The 24856-nt window shown below is 43.6% G+C and overlaps 10 protein-coding genes across 15 annotated transcripts, besides 4 other annotated features; 4 read left to right on the top strand and 6 right to left on the bottom strand.

Annotated features, from left to right (window-relative positions):
* Positions 1-359: 359 nt before the first annotated feature.
* TSTA_014280 (uncharacterized protein) lies at positions 360-1071 on the top strand (the record flags this gene model as incomplete). The annotated part of the gene is made up of 4 exons (XM_002483526.1): positions 360-465; positions 521-563; positions 752-903; positions 962-1071. 4 exons carry the CDS (start codon positions 360-362, stop codon positions 1069-1071), a joined length of 411 nt encoding a protein of 136 aa, XP_002483571.1.
* TSTA_014270 (F-box domain protein) lies at positions 527-3097 on the bottom strand. The gene is made up of 2 exons (XM_002483525.1): positions 1513-3097; positions 527-1463 (listed from the first exon to the last, which is right to left on the bottom strand). The coding sequence occupies exons 1-2, from the start codon at positions 2849-2851 to the stop codon at positions 1342-1344; spliced, it is 1461 nt and encodes a 486-aa protein (XP_002483570.1). The 5' UTR covers positions 2852-3097; the 3' UTR covers positions 527-1341.
* Positions 3098-3511: 414 nt separating this feature from the next.
* Positions 3512-3922, top strand: TSTA_014260 (uncharacterized protein; the record flags this gene model as incomplete). Its single annotated transcript, XM_002483524.1, has 2 exons — positions 3512-3656; positions 3714-3922. The coding sequence occupies 2 exons, from the start codon at positions 3512-3514 to the stop codon at positions 3920-3922; spliced, it is 354 nt and encodes a 117-aa protein (XP_002483569.1).
* TSTA_014250 lies at positions 3787-5773 on the bottom strand. 3 transcript variants are annotated; one of them, XM_002483521.1, is made up of 6 exons: positions 5411-5773; positions 5312-5348; positions 5158-5252; positions 4713-5095; positions 4570-4652; positions 3787-4514 (listed from the first exon to the last, which is right to left on the bottom strand). In XM_002483521.1, exons 1-6 carry the CDS (start codon positions 5552-5554, stop codon positions 4246-4248), a joined length of 1011 nt encoding a protein of 336 aa, XP_002483566.1. In that variant the 5' UTR covers positions 5555-5773; the 3' UTR covers positions 3787-4245. The 3 variants fall into 3 exon arrangements, with proteins under 3 accessions (XP_002483566.1, XP_002483567.1, XP_002483568.1); XM_002483522.1 differs by having other exon boundaries at positions 5312-5773; XM_002483523.1 differs by having other exon boundaries at positions 4570-5095; positions 5312-5773.
* Positions 5774-6003: 230 nt separating this feature from the next.
* Positions 6004-7819, top strand: TSTA_014240. Of its 3 annotated transcripts, none has more exons than XM_002483519.1 (6): positions 6004-6098; positions 6240-6514; positions 6574-6696; positions 6762-6880; positions 6941-7025; positions 7103-7819. In XM_002483519.1, the coding sequence occupies exons 1-6, from the start codon at positions 6010-6012 to the stop codon at positions 7348-7350; spliced, it is 939 nt and encodes a 312-aa protein (XP_002483564.1). In that variant the 5' UTR covers positions 6004-6009; the 3' UTR covers positions 7351-7819. The 3 variants fall into 3 exon arrangements, with proteins under 3 accessions (XP_002483564.1, XP_002483563.1, XP_002483565.1); XM_002483518.1 differs by having other exon boundaries at positions 6237-6514; XM_002483520.1 differs by lacking the exon at positions 6004-6098 and having other exon boundaries at positions 6134-6514.
* TSTA_014230 (uncharacterized protein) lies at positions 7102-8309 on the bottom strand. Of its 2 annotated transcripts, none has more exons than XM_002483517.1 (3): positions 7989-8309; positions 7752-7930; positions 7102-7684 (listed from the first exon to the last, which is right to left on the bottom strand). In XM_002483517.1, the coding sequence occupies exons 1-3, from the start codon at positions 8185-8187 to the stop codon at positions 7355-7357; spliced, it is 708 nt and encodes a 235-aa protein (XP_002483562.1). In that variant the 5' UTR covers positions 8188-8309; the 3' UTR covers positions 7102-7354. The 2 variants fall into 2 exon arrangements, with proteins under 2 accessions (XP_002483562.1, XP_002483561.1); XM_002483516.1 differs by having other exon boundaries at positions 7752-7831; positions 8064-8309.
* Positions 8310-8860: 551 nt separating this feature from the next.
* On the top strand, positions 8861-10938 carry TSTA_014220 (O-methyltransferase, putative). The gene is made up of 4 exons (XM_002483515.1): positions 8861-9229; positions 9283-9615; positions 9673-10193; positions 10249-10938. The coding sequence occupies exons 1-4, from the start codon at positions 8993-8995 to the stop codon at positions 10418-10420; spliced, it is 1263 nt and encodes a 420-aa protein (XP_002483560.1). The 5' UTR covers positions 8861-8992; the 3' UTR covers positions 10421-10938.
* Positions 10939-13106: 2168 nt separating this feature from the next.
* TSTA_014210 (uncharacterized protein) lies at positions 13107-13535 on the bottom strand (the record flags this gene model as incomplete). Its single annotated transcript, XM_002483514.1, has 3 exons — positions 13107-13250; positions 13304-13406; positions 13492-13535. The coding sequence occupies 3 exons, from the start codon at positions 13533-13535 to the stop codon at positions 13107-13109; spliced, it is 291 nt and encodes a 96-aa protein (XP_002483559.1).
* Positions 13536-14402: 867 nt separating this feature from the next.
* TSTA_014200 (uncharacterized protein) lies at positions 14403-14750 on the bottom strand (the record flags this gene model as incomplete). Its single annotated transcript, XM_002483513.1, has 2 exons — positions 14403-14524; positions 14555-14750. The coding sequence occupies 2 exons, from the start codon at positions 14748-14750 to the stop codon at positions 14403-14405; spliced, it is 318 nt and encodes a 105-aa protein (XP_002483558.1).
* Positions 14571-15005: a mobile genetic element.
* Positions 15006-15086: 81 nt separating this feature from the next.
* Positions 15087-15734: a mobile genetic element.
* Positions 15735-15910: 176 nt separating this feature from the next.
* Positions 15911-16054: a mobile genetic element.
* A 3276-nt stretch (positions 16055-19330) lies between these two features.
* Positions 19331-21430: a mobile genetic element.
* Positions 21431-22657: 1227 nt separating this feature from the next.
* On the bottom strand, positions 22658-23710 carry TSTA_014190 (uncharacterized protein; the record flags this gene model as incomplete). Its single annotated transcript, XM_002483512.1, has 2 exons — positions 22658-22876; positions 23036-23710. 2 exons carry the CDS (start codon positions 23708-23710, stop codon positions 22658-22660), a joined length of 894 nt encoding a protein of 297 aa, XP_002483557.1.
* Positions 23711-24856: the final 1146 nt, after the last annotated feature.

Genomic DNA, 24856 nt, shown 5'->3' with positions numbered 1-24856 from the left:
TTGGCATACTGCTTGCTCATACAAATTGACACTCTTATCGTAAAGCCAAGTCCAGGACTGCAACAAAAAAAACAACATGGTGGGGGGAGGGCCGTGCAACTGATGATTGGTTGCTCTCTCATCTTCTTATCGATAAGGGATATGTCAGATCCCAATCTGGTCACATGACCTCAGGCATCCAAATCACATGGTTCGAGACTGTTGGTTGCCCATGACCGTCACCGCCTTCCGAGGGTCACCTCCGACGATTGGATGTGATGATCTCTGCAAATCAGTGAACATCGAGTGAACAATTTCAAACTCATTATCTTGTTATACCCATCCATATCCAGAACCTCTTCAGCTTCTGTACAGTCAAAATGGTTGTACGTACCTCTGCCGAAACTCCGCAACAGCAAGCGAACGACACTAACCTAGCTATGCAGCTCGGTCGTCTGACACATTATGCATTTGATGCAGTATTGAGTATGTACAAGCAAGAGATATCCACTGGCGCATCGACAACTAACAAAGCATCAAGTCTCTGCCTTCCTCGCAGGAATTAAGCGATCTACTGGCCTTACGTATGTTCCAAATAACCTCTCTCCTTGAACGACATCGACCCGGCTTGATGGACCACGAAGGAAAGAGTACTAATTCTCGCACGTCCGCCCCAAACATCGGTCTACCTTTTGCTCCATTAACCTTCTTCACCTTGCTTTCTCAAGAGTGAAACAGATTGTGAGAGTAAAAGATAGATTGGTGTCTTTAGGACTCAAGCGCACAGCCCCAGTCTCAACGCAGATAAGATTACCGATAGCAAGGATATCAAACGATGGATAGAAAGTTATTTGGGTGTCGGAGAATGGGTGATGGATCAATCCGTTGCCGTGTTAGGATCGACCTCCTACTTTGAGCGACGACGTTAGTTGCTGTTTTTGGCAGCTTTCTGGGTGCCTCTTTTCCCTGGCTAAACGTAAAGTCGGGTCACGAGATCTTTTCGCATCTCCCTCTTTTAAGTTGGAATTCGGTCGAGCCGAGCTCCCTGGAAAGACGTTATACATGACTACGAATCGAAGCCGAGAGAAATGAGGCGACCGCTGGCATATTACTACTTTCCCACGAAATCGCTATGAACTATATACCTAGGCGTTTGGTCTTGTATCTTCGTGTTTCCCTGGTTCTCTTGTACAGCCGTTGATTGTGGTTATTTGCCATTGGCAGCATCGTTGTTATTGTTACTCTTACAGCCATTAACCATTAAATAGTTTAAGTCGAGAGTTGGGATATAGATTATTGCAACGTCCTCGCTAATGATTATATCTGTTCATACAACCTGCTGTAAATGCAACACTATATTCGTCATATCTTGGTGAATTGATCGATATCCACACGTCGAAAGAACGATATATGCCGCATCGGTTCCCAGTACTGAGCCACATAATCCGGCGAAATTAGGAATAGTTGCGTATTAACCCATTGGTCTAGTCATCATTAGCACGTTGTCCATGCATTGTCTGAAGTTGTACTCACCATCAGTATAGTGCTGAAATGCAATATGTCCCTTACTCTGCACAACTCTTGCACCACGAAACTCCCCATCCTGTGAAACACCAATCAACCCCCTGGGTCCAATATCTTCTGCCACAAACGATATCTCTCCGCGAGGAATGTTTGGGTCTCCCGTTAATTTAATCCCTTCCAAACGACCCTGGAATCTGGTGCCGTTAAATTCTTCGACTTCATCGCTCGGCTGCGTAACTGGTGGACTGGCGCGCTCAAAGGCGTCTTCGAATCGGCCGTTGAGTAATGCTACTTCTTGTTCTTCTTCTTCAATTCCGTCATCATTATCGTCATTGTTAGTCTCCTCAAAAATCCGTGCGCCGCCTATCATGGCTCGTAAATGTCTTCGGGCATTATTCAACAATGGCGCAGGCTCCCCGGGATCTCTCTGCAGAAACAAGAGGAATTCACATTTATGGAAATTGTAATCCCCAACCCATATTCCTTGAAATGGTTTATCCTTTGTAGGGGTATATAATGCCGGATCAAGCGTTGCAAAAATATATGTCTGATCAACAGGCTGTCTGGGGATAACCGGCTGCCCTACGCCGAAATGTAGCCATTTCCGTAGATAGAAACTGGTTTCAGAAATTCGTTCAGGGTCTTGACAAAGCTTCTGAATTTGCTGATATGTGTTTGATTTCTCGTCAACGAGGTGTTCGTGGTGTCTACGAGCCGACCTCTCACCGGGTATTGTGACAGGTGGCCAGAGGAGGTCATTTTTGATTTTCGGAGCGTTGCCGAGGTTTCCCCTACATAGCGAAAATGAGCTGCAGACTCTAGTATTTTGACCTACCATGGTCATCCGAAACTGATCCGGGGAATACTGTCGATCTCGAAAATGCAGCAACTTAGGGTTGCGCAGCTCAATAACCGGATCATCGAGCCATAGGCGCAATCGTGGATTAAAAGGTTGAATCTCAACGTCCGGATGAGACCGCCACGGAACAGCCGTTTCCTCCCTGTACTCGGCCACAAGTCGAAAAGCTTCGACTACTCCACGCCTATTGTCGTAGCGGCTGATGATTAATGTCCCGGTATATTCACCATCCGAGAACCAGATCTTGTTCCTCGGAAGAAACCAGTATGGATGATGGGCAGAGTAAAGGTCACGAAAAGTATCAAAAACGCCAGGTTTGTCAATCTTGTGGGGGATGTTGGCGTTGACGAGGCGTTGCCATAGCTTCTCATCTTGGGATAGCCGATATAATGTTCGACAAGTTGCGGAGACTGATACTAGGTCTACCGCGGGGAGAAGTGAGAGCACGTCGTGGAGTAACTCATCGGGCAAATCTGTCAGCTGGCCCATTTTGTCCCTTAAAAATACCACTCAACAAGTGTTGATCGGCAGTAAGATACAAGTCCTACTCCAGTTTCACTCAATATTTAACTTAGATCCAAGATTAGGATGACATCATCTCGAGTGAGCGATAAGAGACTTTGTGAAGCTCATCCCATCTGATATTGCATGTCCCTGTCATGAGATGAACGTAATCCAACCAGTAGACCGAAGGCGAGCTATAGAAGACAGGACTGCATACACTTAATAATGGACATAGGATTGAGGTTAAGCCGAGTTGGGCAGTCAAGGAAACCTTGCTGATGTCAAGCGAACTCGGCATGATACTACAGCGAGCCAATCATATTCTTCCCAAGACGTGCTGACCCACTGAAGGTCATGTGAGTGTTTCAAGCCCTAACCCTAACCATATAAGTTAACTCCTTGGAGGTGGAAGAACCGGAGCATCCTAACCATGCAACAATCTTCTATGGGCCATAATTTAGATTCAGCGTCAATGCTGTTGTATTATATGTGGTTACTCTATCTTTCTTCCCATTCAATGGAACCATTACTCAGCTATATTGCCTCATGCTGGAACTGCTTTGATGTACCTACAGCCGCAAGGCTGTTGTGTTTGTCCATCCTATAAACAACAAGAATGCTATTTACTTCCACGACAGCTTGCCAATGCCCGCGTTTGACTGGTCACATGAGACAGCGCTCGGGCGTCTACGGCAATTCCCAGATGTCAAGATCGTATGCTCGCACGACTTGGTGGCGTTAGTCAAGCGAGGAACTATGATATCACTACCTGAGTTCGGCTCTCTGATAAGTGCGGAAGATATCATCGAATAGGCAAGAAGCTTTTATTTCGACCTCGCGCTATCAGGGAGTCAGGAGGTCCTCTCCATTGTTCCTGGGTTCGCCAAAGAAGGGCACGTTTTGCTTGGTAGTGACTTCCCACATGCAACAGTCCCTTTCAGTCAGAGCTTTACCAAGTTCATTGATGTGTACAACATGGACGATGCCATGAGGAAGAATATCTACTTTGGAGCTGCGGAAGAGCTATTCCCGAGGCTGAACGGTACCTTTGCCTGATTGTAGACCACCAGTTATTTTTTTTAGCTTTCTTTATTTGCATCCTCCTCCAGGAATGGAAGGTATGCTACATGGGTATCCGCAGGCACATTTTCAGGATCGCGATATTATCGTTCAATTCTCTAAAGTGTACATGAGAGTATAGTTTAACCCATTTGTAACATAACAGATTAGTGATTCTATACTTGCTCTTTTCATGTTTCTCCCAAGGGTAGACCTTGACAATTCCTTTAGAGCCTCCTCGAAGCACTATCCACTGCTATGTCTATACTTCAATATAGATATAATGGCGAGGGAGGTGTACGACTCCAGATCGCATGTGATCAAGGGGCTCCAGACAGCTCAGTATTATTATCAGAAAGGCCCGTCAATGGGGCCCCCTTATCCATATAGTCGTATCTGGGTAAGCTATTATTCCCATTTTCGAGCAAATGGCGTTTTCTGGAGCTTTGGAAGCGATTCTTTGACCCAGTGGGAAAGTAGGAGATATATGCCCTCTTAAGGGGGATCGAACGGAGGAGTGGGAGATTTGCTCCAACCACAGCAAGAGAGCTCTCGATGACTGTCCAAACAAATACTGGTGTTGTAAAGTCTGTATACATGGTTAACTATTATCGATGTACCATCTTTGGAGGGAGAAGTCCTACAAGTGATGTCGTTTATATTAGCAAATATGCCGTGACCGATATTGACAAAAGTCACAAATCGTGCGATTCCTGCGCCACAAACACTGCTCTTGTTAATAATAACATGACATTCATCCAGGTATCTACTGGGGTGGGGCACGCACACTGTCCCTAGTAGAAATATTCCTGCCACGGCAATTCGACTTTTCAGGGGTAGTCGTAACCTGTATATTACGGGAAGAGGCGATGCCAAAATCATGATGTCGGTGATGAACCCACTGATTGAAACGGCGTAATAGAACGGTATGGTGTCGACACAGTTCGTTCTCGCATACTCAAAAGTTGACCAGAGCGTAGTAGGGTCCCTGCATTGGAATGCCGTAGCGAAGAAGAAAGATACTGCCCAGAGCACCACTACCACTATTAGGACTGTATTCACAATCATAAATCGGTGGCTAATGAAGAACACTCGGCGGTAAAAGCATAAGACGGAAGTCTTGCTGAAACCCAACGATGCCAATGGTAGAAGTTGGAGAATGTAGTTGCACTAGAAGATAAAAAGTCACCAACCAGTCCGTCTCTGTGAAGCAAGAGTGGAATGCCCCTTACTTTCTCATAGTTAGCTAGAGTCTGCATATATATTGGATGCCCACTGGAATCATATTCGCTCATCTGATGCTGTGCCATCTCGCCGATTTGTGTACCTTGAACAATCAGAATTAGACAGACCACGCACGTACTTCAATCGACTGCCATTACCTACCTATAATCATGGTAACAGCAATACCTACCACACATATCTGCAATATTGTTATATTTCGATTTTGTCCGCCGCCTGAACGGGTTTCATGGATTTGCTTACCGCGGCTGGTATAATCAAGACATCATCGGCACCAAATTTGGTATCGCAATTTGCCCGAGCCCAGAACCTCAAAGCAACAGAGATTATTGCAAGCATCATAAAAGTCACGCCAATAGCAATGAAATTCGTGGCTGTCCAAGCCATTTTTGATTTAAAATTGTGCTTATTTGAAAGCCGGTGTTATCAGGTCGTCGCCGTCCCAATAGCAGGCATGTAAACAATATTGGGGGCGGCTTAGTAGTGTTGAGACGTCATAAACAAGGTATAGCAAGAAGTGGACATAATAGATTGGCTCTTTTCTTCTGCCTCGTACGCGCCCTTCTCTTACCGGCCTTGAATTCTGTAGGCGTCAGTGGAGTGGATGGGGATGCAAATATCGGCGGAATGTTCACAGCGCATCAAGATTCGTATTGCCAATCAGCATTGGTAATTGAGTAATTACCACTCTTGGTAACCTGTCATGGTAACTCCGTGCTGAGGAAGATTGTTGCATTGTGCATACGGAGTTGCATATGCATGAGCGACTTAGGCTGCGCTATTATGCATACTCCTCCCTTTTCTAGAGAGACACATCCCTGCTACATTTCCTTGATGAGCCAATGCATGTCCAAATGCGACCACACTCAGCAGCTGAAGAAGGAACATGGGCGATTCACTCACCGATGCGAAATGCGCGATATATACATAGGTAGGCAATATTATCATTACTTCAATGACTTCTTCACACTTACCGAGCTTGCGATCCGACATGAATTTTTCTACCTCAGATAGAAATTACATGTTAGACCCCAAAATAGGTGCGAGTTGTGATAACCAGGAATCTCAGCAGTAACAATCGCGAATGCACTCCTGCATGCGCAGTAAAAATGTTGAACGGGGACGAGGATGATACTGCGACTGCGCCTCTGTACACAGCCTGCGACGAAGAACATGACTCTGCCCCGGAAAAGGAAGTACAATACTATGACAGAAGACGTTTTCGCTCTATACATGTCTTTACGGCAATTTGCTATCTCATCCTCATGGGTATGCACGTCAAGCTCTGGATTCATTCCAAGAAACTAGAGTCTGACTTGCGTACCATGAAACCCGATCTCTTTCCATGTATGTATAGCATCTGACGCTTTCTATTACGTTGCGTATGTTCTTATCTGGTTGGACAGCTCTGGCACATTCTTCAGCTTTCCGCAAAGACAATCGGGTGTTCTCCTTGACAGTGGCCGATACACCATTTGCGGGTGACCCGAGCCTAGAACTCGATCAGGCGTGGCACAATCTTCTTGAAGGTTTGTGTTGGTTGTTATCTATATGGGTGTAAAAAAATTGTTTTCTCACGCGGACTGTATATCAGATTCTACTATCAGAGTATCAAAAGAAGATTTGGATTACTACAATATCACTTCTTTGCCTCTGGCGGATGGTTCAGGATTCGCATCTGAGCTTTTTGTGACTCATGAGCTTCATTGTTTGGTAAGATTAGTTCTTCATTTGAGTTGTATGAGGATAATCAAACTGACAAATGCTCAACAGAAGAAAATCCGTCAATACATCTACAAGGAAACTTACTTCGAGCATGTGCAAGGGTTTGCTCGGAATGAGCTCAAAAGGCATGTCGGTAGGTAGCACCTATCCTATTGTCATTGGCAGTGCCGCGTCGACGTTTATTGCTGTCTACTAATCTTCTCTCCCAAGATCATTGCATCGAGACGTTGAGACAAGGTATAATGTGTAGAGGAGATGTCTCTCTGGCTACCTACACATACCTACAAGGAAGCAACGACGTGACAGCCCGGAGTTGGGGCTCTCATCAGTGCATTGATTTCGAATCGCTCACTGCTTGGACTCGAGAGCGCGCTGTTGACATATTCCGACCAGGGGTATTACCGAATCCAGAAAGCCTGGGACCAGAGCATATTACAGCTAAGAAAGAACCACATTGATAAACTACATAGAACTGCTATCACCATCAAAGTGCCCTTGACTGTCCCAATTGTGTAGAGCGTCCTCCTTGGAGATACCCCAATCATCAGCCCATGATTTTAACCGCTCAAAATCCCTGCATGTCCGTTCAGTTTGCCATCCGGAGACTCCCCGAGTGGTGTAGTTCATTGACTCAAGATTTGAATCCGCGAGACAAATCAATGACTGCCGAAGATATTCAAAACAATGACGGATGTGATGATGGCTGGTGCGGTGGTTCATTTCCTCGCTTTCTGCTCCCATTTCCTCCAGTAATCCGTCCACTGATGCAAAAAAAGCCATCCTAAGGATGTTCTATATATATGTTCCCCCTTTATCAGCTCTTCTCCAACCTAATACTCATATTTCTCGTATTACTCACTAAGCAATGAAGTTCATGAAAAACAGCAATTCCAGCAACATTCGGAGCAAGCTTCGGATGTTTAACAAAGCCTTTCTTTTCTGGAAATAATGAGTCCCATAGAGCATCACTTTGTAGACTCGACCTTTGAGGATAGGATCCATTGAAGCGCATATAGTAGTGCAAGTCGCCACCAGGCTCTGCAAAAAATTGTCGGTCAAATCTATGTGGTTCCGTTTTGGGGCACTCAATACGTACCGATAGAGGTGTAGCTTGACATATGTCCGTACCAAGAGCCAAGGATGAAACCAAGAGTAACCATACAAATCATACCTATTAAGATAATAGATGAGAAGAAGGCTTTTTGTAGAGCCGATAACCGCCATTCCCGCCGAGGGACATTGAGAGAATCATCTTCCGATGAGGACAGGCGAGAGTAGTCTTTTGTGTTAACCATCTCGATGTTGGGTAGACCATATGATTGATGCCTTAACAGTAAAGAGTGACGATGGATAGAACACAAGTGTAGACACACCTGTCCCTCTGGTGGTCATATACCGTAAACACATTGTTAACTGTATTTTGCATGACTGCATGGTTGCTGTTGGATGCCTAAGCCCCACGGATTGCATTTTGGATTGATCGGCGCGGTGTCCATAATCGTACGTCCGTGAACGAATAGTTGCACGAAATTCTTCCTGTGCGGTAATAGGTTGACCGGGGTACATGTAGGACTACTTTTTGAGAAATCAAGACAAGGGGTTGAGCGGGGTTTCTTTTCAGCTCAGTCATTGAACAATATCGGTGTCCGAATTTTCCGGCTCAAGCAAAATGACCTGGTAGATGCAATAGTCTGGGTATCAGGTTGCATTGCGCCATTTAATTTTTGGCCAGCTCGCAGCGAGGCTGAAGAGATTGACCTGTTGATGTTGCTTGATTGGGTCCTGAGAACAGGCAAATATGCCGCTCGATCACGAACGAGGCCCTGTTTTAGAAGTGGGAGTTTATGTAGATTTCCTAGGCTTTTTGCGGCTGACAGGTCTAATTAAATCATTACTGTAGTGAAATATAGCTTGTTATGTATGCTTGAAGTGGCTGCTGCCTGAGGCCGCTTTCCCTTTGTTGGACTCAGGGCGGTCAATCACATGTCTTGAGTCACCTACTACCATACTTCTTATCGGTTACTAGTACATTCTCATTTCTATCTTCATCCTTTTTCACATTTTATGGTGTTTGAAGCATCTAACCCCAGCTGAACCGCCATGGCTTCCGCTCAGAGCAGGATCGCCGAGCTGGCGACCACAGTGGCGCAACACACTCGGCGAATTGACAGCTACCTTGCCGAGAAAGACTTACCATATCCATCGTTTGATGCTGGTGGCCCTGTTGATCTGGGACTACCACCGGAAATCGAAGAATCTCGCACCATAGTCCTTGAAGCAAGCCAAGAGCTGAACGACCTACTCCAAGGACCACGCGATTTACTTTTCAATCATCAGGTCTGTAATCGATGCGGTTTCCTTACAAAGATAATTGCTAATGCTTTAAAAAGCATAACCTGCTGGCTTATCTTAAACTGATTTCACGCTTTGATCTTGCCAGCAAAGTACCCATAACTGGAGAAATCACATTCGTCGATTTGGCAGCCACTGTTGGCGTTGATCGTGCTGCGCTTACTTCTATTCTGCGACTTGGCATTGCGCACCGCATCTTTAGGGAGCCCCGCCCAGGTTTTATTGCGCATTCTGCAGCTTCTAGACTTATTGCAGAAGACACGCGTGTCGCGAGTTGGGTCGGAGCAAATGTAGACGATATGTGGCCCGCAGCTGAGAAAGTTGTAGATGCTCTTGTGAAGTGGCCACTAGCTGAAGAGCCTAACCAAACTGTTTGTCTCTAAAAGTTGAGTTCTGATGTTGATGATTGGCTTATTCTGGGTATACAGGGGTTTGCACTTGCGAATGGGACAGATCAGTCTTTTTACGCTGAGCTGGAAAAGAATCCCGATCGAGCGCGCCGATTCGGTGGAGCGATGAGTTTTTTCACCACAGGTGATGAATATTCCCTCCGTCATCTAACCGATGGATATGACTGGGGTTCGATCGGTTCGGGGGGAACTGTTGTCGACCTAGGTGGATCCCATGGCGATGCAGCGTTTGCTCTGGCTCGTAAATACCCCGGTCTCCATTTAATCGTGCAAGAACTCCCTCAGGTTGTCGCGAATTCCAAGGAAGAGTTTGGCCTGGATGTCAAGTTCATGGTTCATGACTTCTTCGAGGAACAGCCTGTGCACGGTGCTGATGCTTATCTCTTTCGCTGGACGTTGCATAACTGGCCCGACAAGTATTGTATCAAGGCACTCAGGGCATTAATACCAGCTTTAAAGGCGGGTGCGCGTGTCCTGATTGCAGACTTTGTTATGCCGCCTCCTGGCGTGCTCCCTAACTTACTGGATAGAAAGTTGAGGTAAGTTGTCTCAAGATCTTCGTTTTTCCGGGGTTTGCGCTAATTGATCATTCAGAGCTATGGACTTGACAATGTTGGAAATCGGCAATAGCAAAGAACGGGCTCTTGATGAGTGGATTAGCCTGTTCGCACAGGCCGACTCAAGATTCATATTCAAAGGCATGAGACAACCACCGGGATCCAGACTCGCAATCCTCGAGGTTACGTGGGAACTAGAGAACAAGTAGCAATAGGACTTTCTTGGAGTACGAAGGAGAATGAACTCATATCGAAGTCAGCGAGAAATACCATGTTCTATTTATTACGGCAAACCAACGAAGAATGAGACATTTGTATCCGTATAAGTCTATCCTTTAGTTGTATTTCCCCAGGTTCCATTCATAAAATACACACTGAAAATCACTTCTACAGTCCTCCCGTTCGACGGAGATTAAGCTATCCGACGCCACTGGTAGCTGAACGCATCATCCGAATCATCTTCCTTCGGTGGTGCTGGATCTTGCGAGGAGGTCGTGTTGGTGTTGTTAACTACTGCTGCTGCTGCTGAAATGATGTCAGGACCTGTTAATTAATACTCTCGGTATAACCGATCTGGCCTGTGACGGAGGAAAGAAACATAGTCTTTGCTTACAGGATTCTGGAGCGGGTAGAGCTCTTGCGTATAGGACACAAAGCCCTAGAGCAGAGAGGGAGAGGCTGAGGAAACGCATATCGATAGATATTTGAAGATAGATCGAGAAGTTCTAATGTAGCGAGAATTTGTAAAGATTTTGGGCCTTGAAGTCCGAGCTGATATCTTGATCTTTATGCTTACCGGGGAAAGGAAGTGAAAGGCAAGATTAGAGCAAAGCAGAAAAGCCCAGCATTTTATGCTTCTCTCTAAGGTTGAGATGGAGGGTATGAAGACATGCATAGCGCGCCATTTTTTTTTTTCCCTTCACTGGGCCACCCAGCCTGAGAATTTTACATTTGAACGTACCATGTAGTATTCTAATTCGCGGAGCTTTTTCGGTTGCACCAGGGCTGAATGAAAGGCTGAGAATATAGATGCAAGCCCCTGACACTCCCCGGCCAACTGAAATGATAGGCTCGCTGGAGTCTTAGCCAAAAGTAGGCACCTGCATTCGAAATCCCTGCATAGTCATCTGCAGAGAATATCCGTTCCGTAGCGCACTTTAACCCACAAGCCGCTCCCCCGTATTGGTGTGCTGCGGCACGGATATGGCCGGGTTTTCCATGGAAGAAACAATGCTGGTTCTGACCTCGGGAAGTGTGGTGATGAAAATACTGAACATGAGGTCACTGCGGTTGCACTGATCGAGGAACTAGTATGATGGCGTAAAAGGTTTGGTCGGTATGACCAAGTAGAATTGTTAAACTGTTATGATGTCAAAGTGTTCCGTTATCCTCTCAATGTGATGTCAAAACCGGTCCTCAAAATGTATCGTAGAAAAGCCAGCGTTGTTAATCGGATCTAGGTAGCCTAAAAGTCCAAAAAGTTCATATCTTGACAATGGATGTATTGGAAGGCTATTTGACTAAGAACCTCCAGAGACCGCCCCTTCCCCGGTTCTGTGGCGGTTGATGAGATGATAGCTAAAAGTGTAGAGCCAAATTGCACGCTCCCGCATACCATTAAGACGAGACCACGGAATGAAATGATAGAAAAGTAGGGTGGGATAAGTAATGAAGCAGACAAATCAACCAGTTCAGAGAAGGAAGAGATGCTGAAATATGATGATGATGATGATTTATTACGCCCGGAGGGACTAACCCTATAGGGCACTAGCGCTCTAGATATATACACCTCATGTGTTTCCGACCTCTCCTCCTACAAGCCCCTGCTTTTCCTGCTTCAACATAGTTATCTTGGTATCTGGAGTTAAGGTCTCCTTAGCTTGTAGATCCCAACATCTTGTATGTTAAAAAGAATTGATAGACCAGCTTAAAGGCTGTCTTCTTTAAGTGTGCAGCGTCCTATCCTCGGCGGCTGCAGTGGTATCTATTGTATGTGAGGGTAGGAATAGTTAGTTAGTGCTAGCTTTGCTGTGACTGACTTGGTTCCTATTTCTACTCTATATGAAGTCTTCCTATTAATATTACATATCTAATTGTCGTTTGTACTGCTTTAATATCTAGTCGCCATCACTTGGGATCAGATTATGCCTTTCCTCCAAGGTAGAAAGATAGACTCCCTTTTCTTGTTTCTGTACACTGTAGTATGCCTTCTCTCATTCCTGCCCACCTTGTACAGCAAAATAGAAAGTACTCTATAGTCTCGCTTGTCCAGCCACAAGCGCAGAGGTTTAACTCTATAGCTCCTATCCTATTTAGGTAGCTGTTAAGCCTAGTCATTCCTGTCCGGAGTTGCGCCAGAACTACAGCTTCTTTCCACTTCAGCCTATTATATAGGCTATTGGTATACTTTCCTTGCAACGCTAAGTCAATGGTCTTTAAGTATCTACCCACTCCATCTGGAAGGGCTCTCTTATGTCATTATTTAGCAATAGCAAGTCTCACTGCGGTAGATTTAGCCTGGTATGATTGCTTTTCTGGTTCACATCCTTCTCTTGTTAATCTTTGAGCGGCCATTTTTGCCTTTAATCTTAATGCAGAATTAGTATATGCTAGGACCCAAAGTAGGTTGATCACATTTTTCCTTCCTTAAAGAAGCTAGGCTATTATATATATCTATTGAATTACACTTTGGCCAGACTATTGACGTGGTTGTCCAATAGCAGCTAATACTGATTAATTGCTGCTAAGAATAGTCACTTACTTATTAAAGACCCATAGCGGAATATGTTTTAATCCTGCAGCTATTGCTTCCAGCTCAGCTGTGTATAGGTTCTGTTCTGTTCAACTTAATAGTATTGTAGTATAGCTAGTCAGTACATTATTTGCACTGTTAACCTAGATATCCTTAATGCTTTCTCTCATGCCTACTATGTCACCCTTTGTATATGAGCTAGTGGCAATAAGAATACCTTCTGTACTGTTGGTAATTCTAATGGCTTTCTCTCTATCATGTTCACCTCTTATCTGCAGTCGATCTGTCTATAGAAACACCGCGTACACATTAATGGTTTTCATTAGGCCTCGGAGCACACCCCAAGGAACCGGGACCAAACCGCACCGCACCGCAAGATGGTGCGGTGCAGTTCCAACTTTTTAAGAACCGCACCGCTTTGAACGCGGTTAGGACCAGCGGTTCTACAAACAGTACAAACAGAGAGATTCTATGATATGCATATTTTATGCAAATTCTAGCTGTATTTTTGGGTAATCTGTTTACCACCTAGGTCGAATAACTAGGAGATACCTGCTATAGGATAAATACATTCAGAAATTAATGCAAGAATTAATTAGTTAAACAAGTAATCTTGACATTCTATACTAAATTGCTAAGGAGTCTCATATACAAAGTCTTCATCTCGCTTGGAACGCTTCGGTTGACGGCCAGACGAGCGTCTCTGGGTACTGCTTACTGTCACCAGATGCCTATTGTAAGGTAAAGGAACCTCATCTTCCTCATTTCCATCCAATTCAATCAGTGGCTCTTCCTCCCTTGCTGGTCTTTTACCAAGCGAACGCTGACTGCGTGCTTGGGAAGCTTGAGGACTTTAAGGTAGTACTAAGGATTCATCCTTACTCTCAGCCTCCTCGCTATCACTGATTGGGTCAAAATCATACTTTGTATTCTAAGCTTTGAGTGCTTGCTGATCATCCCTTTCCTCCCTAGCTCTTTGTATCTCTTATGTTATAAGATACTCATCTATAAGGGAAAGTTCTTCTGATTCAAGGTCGAACTTCGTTGTGCACATGAATAACATGAGCTCCTTAATAGTATAGGATTTCAATAAGCCTCAACAATAGTGACAGATATCACAGGCAGAGTTGAATAACCGTTTAACACCAGAGCCACTAGCAGGAGTTGTGAGAATATCCTAGGCAAGACTTGCAAGGATAGGGTATCTAAATTGATGATTCTTCCAAAATATTTATAGATTCATTAGCTAAGTGCCTGTACAGATGGAGGTTAGTAGGCAAGTTATAAGAGAGTGTAAAGTATAGCTTACTGCTCCCAAGATAACATGATATCTCGTCATGGGCGGTTATTTGTAGCTATAGAGATGTAGCTGCTGTTACGAGCATATCAATATCAGATATACGACCAGTCAATATCTGGCGTATTGGTATTGACTAAGTCTAAGTCTCTAAATAGCGTTTCTCATAGGGCACAATATACTCCTCAAGGCTCTTGCGGTATCGGACACGCCATTCTGGCTCCCACTCAGAAGTAGAAAAGAATTCTAGCTTATTTTGTAGGGCTAGGATTATTCTAATAGCATAGAGATTACCACCAACATGATCAGTTATTGCATAATATTCTGAAAGCTTCTCCTTTGCTGAGTCCAGAGCAGCCAACATTACCTTTTTCCAGCCAACTCTTTTCCGGCTGAGCTGTGCCGTACATTTCTCGAGATGTGTAAAGAGATAGTTGTAGATGGCAAAAACACTATGAATAGTAACTTCTTTTGTCTGTGAGAGAGACATTGTGAAGGTAAAAAATGGCTTTGTTATTGATAAAAGATAGTTAACCTGCCACCATTCCTCCTTTATAAGCTTAAGATTAGGTTGACCATATTTAGAACAGTACTTATCAAAGATAGACTGTAGCTTTCTAGCATGGTAGAGCATCAGGAATGTTGAGTTCCAGCGTGTATGAACATCTTGAATTAGAACAAGCTTTAGCTCTTTGCTCTGAAGATCAAGGAAATTCTCACGGCGTTATGGGCTTCAGTTGATGAAGACTGCAAGCCATCAAATCTAGAAACTTATAAGTCGTTGGAAGTGTATATAATAGGGGGATTTTACCTTCTCAAGGGTATAAATGATATCCTGGTTCTCTGGCTGGGCACTTTTATCTCTTTCAGTCCATTCTATCTCCTCTCTGTTGTTTCTTGGATTCACTTCCATCCGGCCAAGAAACTCGTTCAAGCTCAGTTAAATTATATAGGCTATACATGGTATGTGGACCACTGGTATCTGGTTTGGTAGTTCAATCGATTGAAGGGACTCGCTAAGTGAATTCATTAATATTAAGTTATTAGCCGCATTGTCTGTTGTGACTGTCAAGATCTGAGCTTCGATCTGATGTTCTTCGAGTACTTGTTGAAGAACTATACTCAAATAAGCCCCAGTATGCGAGCCAGAAAGTGGTTCAAAGCCAAGTAAGATCTCGCGGTAATTCTAATCCACATCCAGAAAGTAGCCTGTCACAGCCATAAAAGACTAGCAAAATAGGGATGTCCAGCAATCTAGTGCAATAGAAAGCTTTACGCCTTGTAGTAGCTTCTGAAGAAGAGACTTCTGTCATTCTTGAACCAATTCTTGAAGATGATTTTGGATAGTTTTTGCACAAGGTAATATGGGGAGCAAAGAAGCACGTTGCGCTATTTCAATAAGTGCACGAAACTAAGGATACTCAACAAGCTGGAAGGGTAACCATGAAGTAGTAATAAAGGTCACTAGCCTCTCCATCCAAGCTTTCGCGGTATAGTGCGTTTTTTGAGGAGCGCTATGCATCTAGGTAGGATTAGAAGAGATCTGAGGACTATGGAAATAGAATGTCTAAATCACACTTAACATATCCTATCTTGTATGAACCTTTTAATATCCTTTGAGATTAGTACCAATTTCCAACAATTTACCCCTGACGAATAGTGTTTATTCATAGATGATGTTCCACGGTGGCGATCTGCAGAGTGGCTCAGTATATAGTTGCACACTTTACATATAACCTTAGGAGACCCATCTTGGATCGCAGCAACCTAGTGAAAGTGTTGCCAACATTCTGACTGGTGCTTGCCTTCAAAAATATTGCGTTTCATCTGACTTCTATATTCTATGCTGAGCCACCACGTAACAAAGTCGTTGTTCACCATCTCTGTCCAAAGGACGTAAATTTTCTTGTTTCGAGGGCCAACGCGTTCGAGAGTCTCAGGAGAAGGAAGTAGGGGCGCATCCTGTGTAAAGTTAAACTGATACGTATAAGTCAGGTCTGGTGTAAATGGTTGTAGGCCATCGGACGGACATAATGAGACACTAGTATCATCAGAAATACCAAAAGAAGGAGGGTAGTTGTCAGAGATCTGGGTACATTAACCATGCAACATTGTGATTAATAGAGCTAGAATGAGAAGGTGATAGTATCAGAAGCATACCAACAGGATACCTTTGAGTATAGAATAATCCATCATCCCTGGGGGGGATTCTAGAAATCAGGGGCGTATGGCTTCAAAAAAAAGCAACGCGAAGTTATGATAGATCTATTTGTATCTCGGATAATGATTCAATAGTAAGCCCCACGATTCTGCAGTTCTATGAGGTTCGAACCGCAAAGAGCTGGAACAAATTGGAAGAGGAACCACTTACATTGCAACAAAAACCGCCTTTCACATTTGAAGCCCATCAACTGTATACACAAGGTTAATACGATAGAGGGGCAAGCATGGTCTGGTTTAGTTTTAACTCTTTTAAGAGACATATATCGATTTGGCAAATAGTCTTGTTATCTAGAAAACTCAATATGTGTTTATATCAGTAGTTAAATATGGATTCTTCATGGAAAAGTTAGTGAAGTTGCAGTATAGAGCTTATATGAGTGTTTTATTGGTGACCTCACTCAGTCAAGATAGGCAATGTATATATAGTTTGGCCGCACGGGTCACCTGTTGTTGAGGTCTTACGCGCAAAGCGTATGACCACAACGTCAGAGAGGGCCCCGTCCGCGCTCCCTTGGGGAGGCAATTTTCTGTATTGTAATGGCACTATGAATCTATGTACATAGGGAGGTGGGTGGGAAAAATCAAGTCTTGACTGCGTGAGAGATGACGAGCAACTTGCGGAGGGGAGCGGCTGACTCTCGTGAGGCAGTTGTAAGAAGGAAGAACCCCGCAGTACGCAGGACGTTAGGTGAAGACTAATCCGCAGTGTGTTGGAACGCAATACGCTATCCCTAATTGGGAATCCATCATAATACTAACATGAAGAAATTTCGAGAACTAGATTCACATACTGACGAGATATAGACATCCAATCAGCTTTATATGCCTATGTCTAGAAGGTTCGACTGGACGTCATCTCATGATCTAGTTTGTACAGGACCTCACATATAAAAGAGGTCAACATTCCTGACAAGTTTTGTATTAGGGAGTGTGCATCAATACGAAATTCTCAACTCTAAGTTCTTATTATTTGCCTATATTCCGTATCCATCCTAGCGTAACCGAACTCCAACACAGTGTGTTGGAACTCAGAATGAGCTAAACCAATTTGGGAATAGGACAAGATTTGCGTATCAAGAAATTTCGAGAATTGGCATCACATTCCGACGCGATATTGGACATTACAAATCAACTTTACAGCTTATCTCTAGAAAGTTCGATTTGCACAAGTGTCGACTTTTGGTGATATCACTTCTATGGAATCTTGTATATAAAAACAGGTTCAATACTCCTAGATAGTGGTTTTAGAGGAGTGCCGGAAAATAGACCTAGTTCCTTATACGTATTGTTTAGTGCTCGCCTTCGCTTAGTCATCGGTCTAGTAAACCAACGTTCCGACACCCAAATAAAACAATCTCACTTATCTTCCGCGGTATATATATTGTTGGGAATATCACCTCACATCACATATCACCTTTGCCAGCTATTTACATCCATACTAGATCATCTAGTATGTGCGCAGCTTTTTGGTCTAGTTGGTCAAAAGCCCAACATATATCATACTGTTGGTTTAGCACGGTCCCAGAACACGAAGCAGGGATTGGTGCAAGGCTAGTCCAACAAGCCTAAGGGTGAGTTCGATCAATATAGTAACATGATTCCTAATTGATAACTGATAACTCGAACTATCTCATGGGGAACGCAGGCATAAATATGCCTGCGTAGGAACCTACGTTGGGGATTGAGTAAGGACTCAATCCGGCAATTGAGACATGTACAAACAACGAGTGAAGTATGGATATGAGCTCACAAAGGATTTTGTGAGCTATCCCGAAATCATGAAACACGTATAACAGAAACTCCCCGCAGCTTCTTGCAGTGGTGCCAAATTCCGACAGGATGTTGTGCGCGTACAAACACATACCATCGACATAAACTAACCTCATATCATTAAACCATTAACAAACAGCTACTAGAGATCATCAGAACTAATAATAGACACTATTTTTGATTCTATAGAATGTATTTGTAAGTAAAAGTTTCACGGTTCCAACCCCGAGCCAGGTTGACACCCCAGGACGTACGAAGGCGGTGGTTTCACAACGCCAAGGAAACCACCGGAGATCTTTGTTCTATGAGTTTCACGTCTTGGGAATAGCTTCACCAAGCGCTTTGTTATTTGTTTTGTTGCATGTCTTCGATTATTGATCTTTGTATGGATTTGCATCCCAAAAAGGAAACTCTTGGCAGAATAATGCATCTGCGGTTCTATGTGGTCCAAACCGCGTCTAAACCGCACGGTTCTGCAGTGCGGTGCGGTTCAAAAGTCCAGGAACCTCAGAACCGCACGGTGCGGTGCGTGGTTCTCTATGTTGGAACCGGAACCGCACCATTCCGAGGCCTAGTTTTCATACTATCTGTTGCATCTCTCCCTTGTGACGGTGCCAATCTGCTTGGTTTGAGTACGCTATTCTAGCTAACTATCTCGTACAAGAGGTGCTTGTCGACAGGTAATATTAAGCATAAAGGGGAAAAAGGAAGAAATGAAGTAAAAGGTCTGGTTCTCGCTTCTCATGTAAATCTCTGTGCAACGCGCCTTTCCCTATCCAGTTCCGACGTCTGATGTTGATATCACTTCCCAATACGGCGCGGATAGGGTTACACGGCTCCTAGCCCTATCCGTGAACTGAAACGGGAACGCAGAGCCATGCCCAGCCGTCACATCCCTAGTGTTTGCGCTATACTCTGTAGTAGAGAGGAAAACCTCTAAGTTAATATGACTCTCAGCTTCCTTAGTAGGTTTGTTCCAGGAAGTGCGCAGATATTAGCCCACAGTTTTGTTACTTTCTCTATATATTGCTCTTAAAATAAGCAAATATTTACTTTAGCTTCTACAACTACCATCACAACTGTCTAAAAGGCTCCCATGACTGCTATACCCCCTATCTTCTGCACTCTATTCAGGCACCGCATTCCATGGGTCTTATAGGCATGTATCCACATACTAGAGGCGTAGTCTATTATAGGTGCCACTATTGCTATAAATAGCTGCCTTGCAGTTTATAGGGAGAGTGCCTTCAGCCTCCTTAGTGCCATGGCGGCCTTTAGTCCTCTTGTTGCTGCTCGAGCAATATATTATTTATAGCGTAGTTGAGAGTCCATAACTACCCCAAGAATCTTGGTATACTCTTTTAGTTCGACTAACTCTTCTTTGACTATGAATGCGGCTCTGCTTAATCAATGCAATTTTCAAGTAAAATATACAATAGCTATTTTATCGCCTTCGAAAGTAGCTCTACTTCGCTTCTCCTAGTCGAGAGCGCTATTAATTATAGCCTTAATGCCTGATTGATTTGCCTCAGTAGTTAGGCCTGTTACCCAGGCTGTAAAGTCATCTACAAAGGCGATTAAGCCTCCTGAGGCACTGATCCTGTATTACACTAGATCCACATTAAAGAATAGAAACAGTATTAGGGATAGTGGCGACCCTTGTGGTAAGCCTACTTATAGTAATTCTTGTTGTTCACTCATTAGCCCATTGACCACAATAGTTGCTATGTGGTTAGAGCAAAAAGTATCAATCCACCGAACTATATACTCTGGTATCCCTCTTGCCTTGAGTCTCTGAAGTAGCCTCTCCTTGTAGACTCCATTGTATGCACCTTTGATATCGAAACTGACCATGCTAAGCACTCTTTTGTTCCTTCAGGCCTTGTAAATCTCTTCCTAGAGTAGTAGCAACGCTTGTTCTGCTGAGTACCTCTTCCTCGCTCTAAAATGGTTTGTAGGCAACAGTCCGAACTCTTCAATAGCATATAATATCCTCTCTGCGACAACCGCTTCAAGTATTTTACCTAGTGTTGAGAGCAATAATATAGGCCTCCATGATTTGGCTAGCGCATAATTATCCTTCCCTGGCTTTTTGAGTAGTATAATCTTAGTGTTCCACTATTAAAAAGGGATTTCGTCATCTTTAAGTGATGTCTGGAAGGTGAGGAACACCCTATCTTTGACCACTAGCCAGAGCTACTTCCACACTATTACTGGCAGGCCATCTTCTCCGGGTGCTTTCCATAGTTTAGCTTTAAACACTTTCCGCTCAATCTCCTCCATAGTTAGATTTGGCATGTATATTAGCTCTCTTTATTGCTAAAACCTCTCATCCTCAATTCTTACTAGTAGAGGTGGGAAGAATGTGGCAAGCAGCTCTTCAGCCTGTTCTAGTTTATATTTAGTAGTAGACCTATCTAACCACATTAGTGGTAGTATTTTATCGCTAAATGAGCTCCCAATAGGCTTTAGATACTTAGTTGCCTGCTATATATTAGTATTATTAGCAAGGAAGTCTTCCCAGTGTACCTTCTTCTATTTCTAGATTACATCATGGTATTCTTTTGCTACATTTTTAGCTTGTTGTTTAAGCTCAGGATTTATATTTCCCCTTCTGCATTGAGATCTGGCCTAATTTCTCCAGTAGGCATATATATAGTGAAGTTGTGTTAGATCTGTTGTCCACCATTGTTTGGCGTATGATAAGGGCTTTGCTTTCAGTGTTAGCTCCAGGACTGCTTTCATGACTATTGCTATAAGACAGTCCATCTGCTCTTATACAGAGCCATCAAGAGGAACCTCCTATAGATTGCTAGCTACTCTAGATCTGATCTCAGTCCAAGGTGCATTTTTCCAGAGCAGCCTCTCATTGACTAGTCGATCTAGAACTGATATGTCAAACTCCGTCTCAATTACTTGATGGTCTGATCTATGGTTTGTATAGTGTATGCCACACTATACCATATCCTCTGCTAGCTCTATTAATGCTAGTACTAAGTCAATTGTTGTCTCTCTATCCTCTAATTGCTATGTTTTCATACCTCTAGATAGGAGGCTATGTAGAGATTTTTCGCTTATATAGTCAATTAGATTGTCGGCTTCTCCTTGTCTTGTAGAAGATATCTCGTCTCCGTCCTAGAGTTAGTTATGCCTGTTGAAGTCTCCTATTATTAACACATCTATCTGTGTTTCTCCTCTACCCTAGATATCTGCTACTAGGCTACATAGCAGTCTAATAGTGGATGTCAATGCTTCTTCACTGTTCCCCTCTACATAGACCGACACTGCCCAGTCTGAGAGTTTGTGACAGCCAGCCCTGCGGCTTGACAGCTCTACGGCTTGGCGACGGAGCCTTCCGTACAGTGTCATCCTAGGAGGCTTTTCCCGCTATCTCAAGATAGGGCTTGAGCCCTAAGCAATGCTATATTGGGAGCGGTACTGTATTGGGAAGTTCCGTCCACACAAAGGATCATATGAAGGAGCTGTGCGTAGAGGGGCGCTGTGTTTTTTTCTTCTTCTTTCCTTCTTCATGCTTGTTATTCTTCGTAGATAGGCTCACCTAGTTAGCAACAAATGCAAGGTATTGGCCAGCGTCACAGTTATAGTATTATGGCTATCAGATCTGGAGATGCTACCATGATCTGTTCAGCCTCAATATCACTCTGAATCTATAGCATGCTCCTAATTGGCCAAATTTCATCATGTCTCTCTATAGGTATTATCTTTATCCAGTATCTGTGTCCCATTGGGCTTGTCACCACAGTATTTTTGATTTCCCATGTGTATAGCTCAGATTATTGGAATCTTTTGGTACTAGTCCGAACGGGGTTAGGCTCTGATAGGAGCGTACAATCTGGGTGAGGAATAAATTGAATCTGATTTGCACGCTCTCTAAAAACACAGCTAGCTACGCATCTTGATCCTCTTTATATACACAATATAGTGGCAAAATAGCAATCCTGAATCCAAAAGTAGGGCTGTCGATATTGTGCCAAACCTGGGATCGGCAATTGTGTTTTTCCGGGGATTCACCGATTAGTAAGGTCGTCCAGAATGGGATTAGCGTATCAGATATCCAACACAGATACCACCACTTTATAGTCTCTAGTTTTGTCGTCATTTATTAGGCTTTGTTGTACTATGTCTTATTTGCTAACATTCAGTTGTAGGATGCAAAGTGATTTATGCATCAGACTGTAAGAGGCAAACTCGATAGTTTCTGCTAAATGACTTATGAGGTCCATTACAAGGAATGCATTTTAGGACTAGGGCCTGGTAAGTGCTGTGATGGTGTCCCTCCTTCGCACATTTTCCATATGTCTAAGTCTTTCTATATAAAAAGGCCTTATGTTCTATCTCTTAATAGTTGTAATATTTAAATGGTCCTATGCATGGTTTAAAGGTTCAAGTATATGCAGATTCTCCTGCTATATCGAAGTAGTTACCTTCTAGTAGGCGTTTGGCGTCTGTTCCTTTGGTGATATATACCACTATAGATCCATATACTTTATTGGAGTCCCTCTTGCTAAGCCAGGTAATCTTGGCAATATCGACGTTGTTCTCTTTCCCTAGAGCCTCGGCTACTCCTAATAGAACATTACTATTCATATCTAGGATTGCTGTCTGGTTAGCATTGTCGATTTTCACTAGGTAGAGCTGGTCTTATAACACTCTCTATCCTGGTATATTTAGCTTTTGAGCAGCCTCTTTAACATGTAGGATTTCATTCTCCTATCTATAGATAATTTTAACTCTGTTAGCATTCTTTAGATCCTTAATTACTGCCACACAACACCAGATCTCCATTCCTTCATTTCCCTGTATCTCTTTTTCAATCATTTGTCTGATGTTAGCTATCTGCGCCTTGGGTTTGTCTTCTTCTCTAACCCGAGACGTATCAATTGTGCAAAATAGTGTATTAGCCAATGTAGGAGGCACTAGAGGGCCTAGGGGGCCTAGATGTGTACTATGCTGGTAACCAGATTGGCTGTTGGTTATATTTGCGAATGACGGTTGTGATTTGCTCTGCATAGAAGCTGCATTGATTAACACCTTCGCGATAGTATCCAGCTGCTCCCAGAATTGCCTGCAATCCTCCGTAGATTGGTTTTGGATTACTTCTATTTGGGCCTGCAGTCCCTTGATCATGTTATTTTGTTCCTGGATAATTTTTTCCTGTTTACTAAGCATTTCTTGTAAACTTTTGACCTCCTGATAGGTGCCCTTCAAGTACTGACACATCTTTCTAAGCATCACTTGGTTTTCATCCTGGGCGCACTGTCTCTCCTCAATCTGGCTAGCAGCCTTCCTTACTGCAGTTGGCTTTGCTTTCGACGTCATCTTCCTAGTCGCAGCAATGGGGTCGGTGCTGTCAGCGCCTTCCAGAGCTTCTCGAGCTCTAGTTGACGGCACTACGACGCGTCCTACACGCGTCGTTATGGCCGGCTCTTCCTCCATCTCGCCTCCGGCCCTCTTCGTCTTCACCCAGCTACCCAGGAAACTCTCCTTTAATCACGCGGATCGTATTTCGATAATAAAAGGTTTTTTCCTCTCGTCCTTCCTCGTCATTTTTTTCTCTGCTTATTCCATCTGTATCTTCTCTCAGAAGTCGTTAAGTGGTCTGCCTCAGGCATACTCGGCGATCCTCCGAGTCTCCTACTACGTACTGTTTGTTGGGCAAGTCTATTTATGTATTAGCTCCAACAATATTGGTTTTATGATTCGCGTCCCTTACATGGCTATGCCTTATTGAGTAAAGTGTAATATTGTCGACTAACCTGAAACGTCAAGTCGCGTCTTCAGCCAATCAGGGAGCTTACAGCATAACCATTGTGTATCATTTTGCAAAACAAACCGTCTTCTTCCACCATGTCGAGCTCGAGAAGGACTTGATAACGAACCTTAGGATGAGCCAATCGATTGGCCCACAGTGCTCCTTTTCTTTACTCCTGGACACGGCCCATATGGGTTCTTCAGGAACTTAGGGAGCGGTTTGTTTACCTTTTCCCAATTGGTCCATGCCCGTGCTTTTTCAATAGCATATCTCCTGTATAAGTGGATTATGGAGACTCCAAATTTGCTTAAACTAGCATTGCTGCCTGCTGTAGCACGAACTCTACCGGCCATTTTGATACATCTGAAATATCCGCTAAAAAGCTCATCTGCTTTGTACGCCATAACACCATAACAACATAACACTATAACACTATAATGCGCACTTAAATTGAGGGGACCTCCCATAATTTTCCTTTGAGAATTGCCCTGGTGGTTCCTTTTTGGGCAACTTGGTGACATTAAGCTCCATAGAGAACCGACTCATGTTGATTTTCCAAACTTGTGATTCGACAATTCACTCCGCGTTTGCCAGTTAGGGCTATTTGTTTGTTTGCACAAAGCTATTGTCTTTGCCACTGTCAGTTGTATATAAACTGGGGCGCTTGCTATCAACTGTTCTTTCTCTTCTTTCCCATAGCATCTTATTTCTCAACTGTTTATGCATTATCAGCCTTTGAGACGCGTCAACAAACGAATCTTGCAAGCTGTTATCGTTCATGTAAGTATAACTAAAGATCTTAACAACATGGCATTTCAGTCACTGACTAA

The sequence above is a fragment of the Talaromyces stipitatus genome, genomic scaffold (genome assembly GCF_000003125.1).
Source record: "Talaromyces stipitatus ATCC 10500 scf_1105507295549 genomic scaffold, whole genome shotgun sequence".
Classification (NCBI taxonomy): Eukaryota; Fungi; Ascomycota; class Eurotiomycetes; order Eurotiales; family Trichocomaceae; genus Talaromyces; species Talaromyces stipitatus.
The sequence above is the reverse complement of the archived record's forward strand: the minus strand, read 5'-3'. Positions and strand labels throughout refer to the sequence as shown.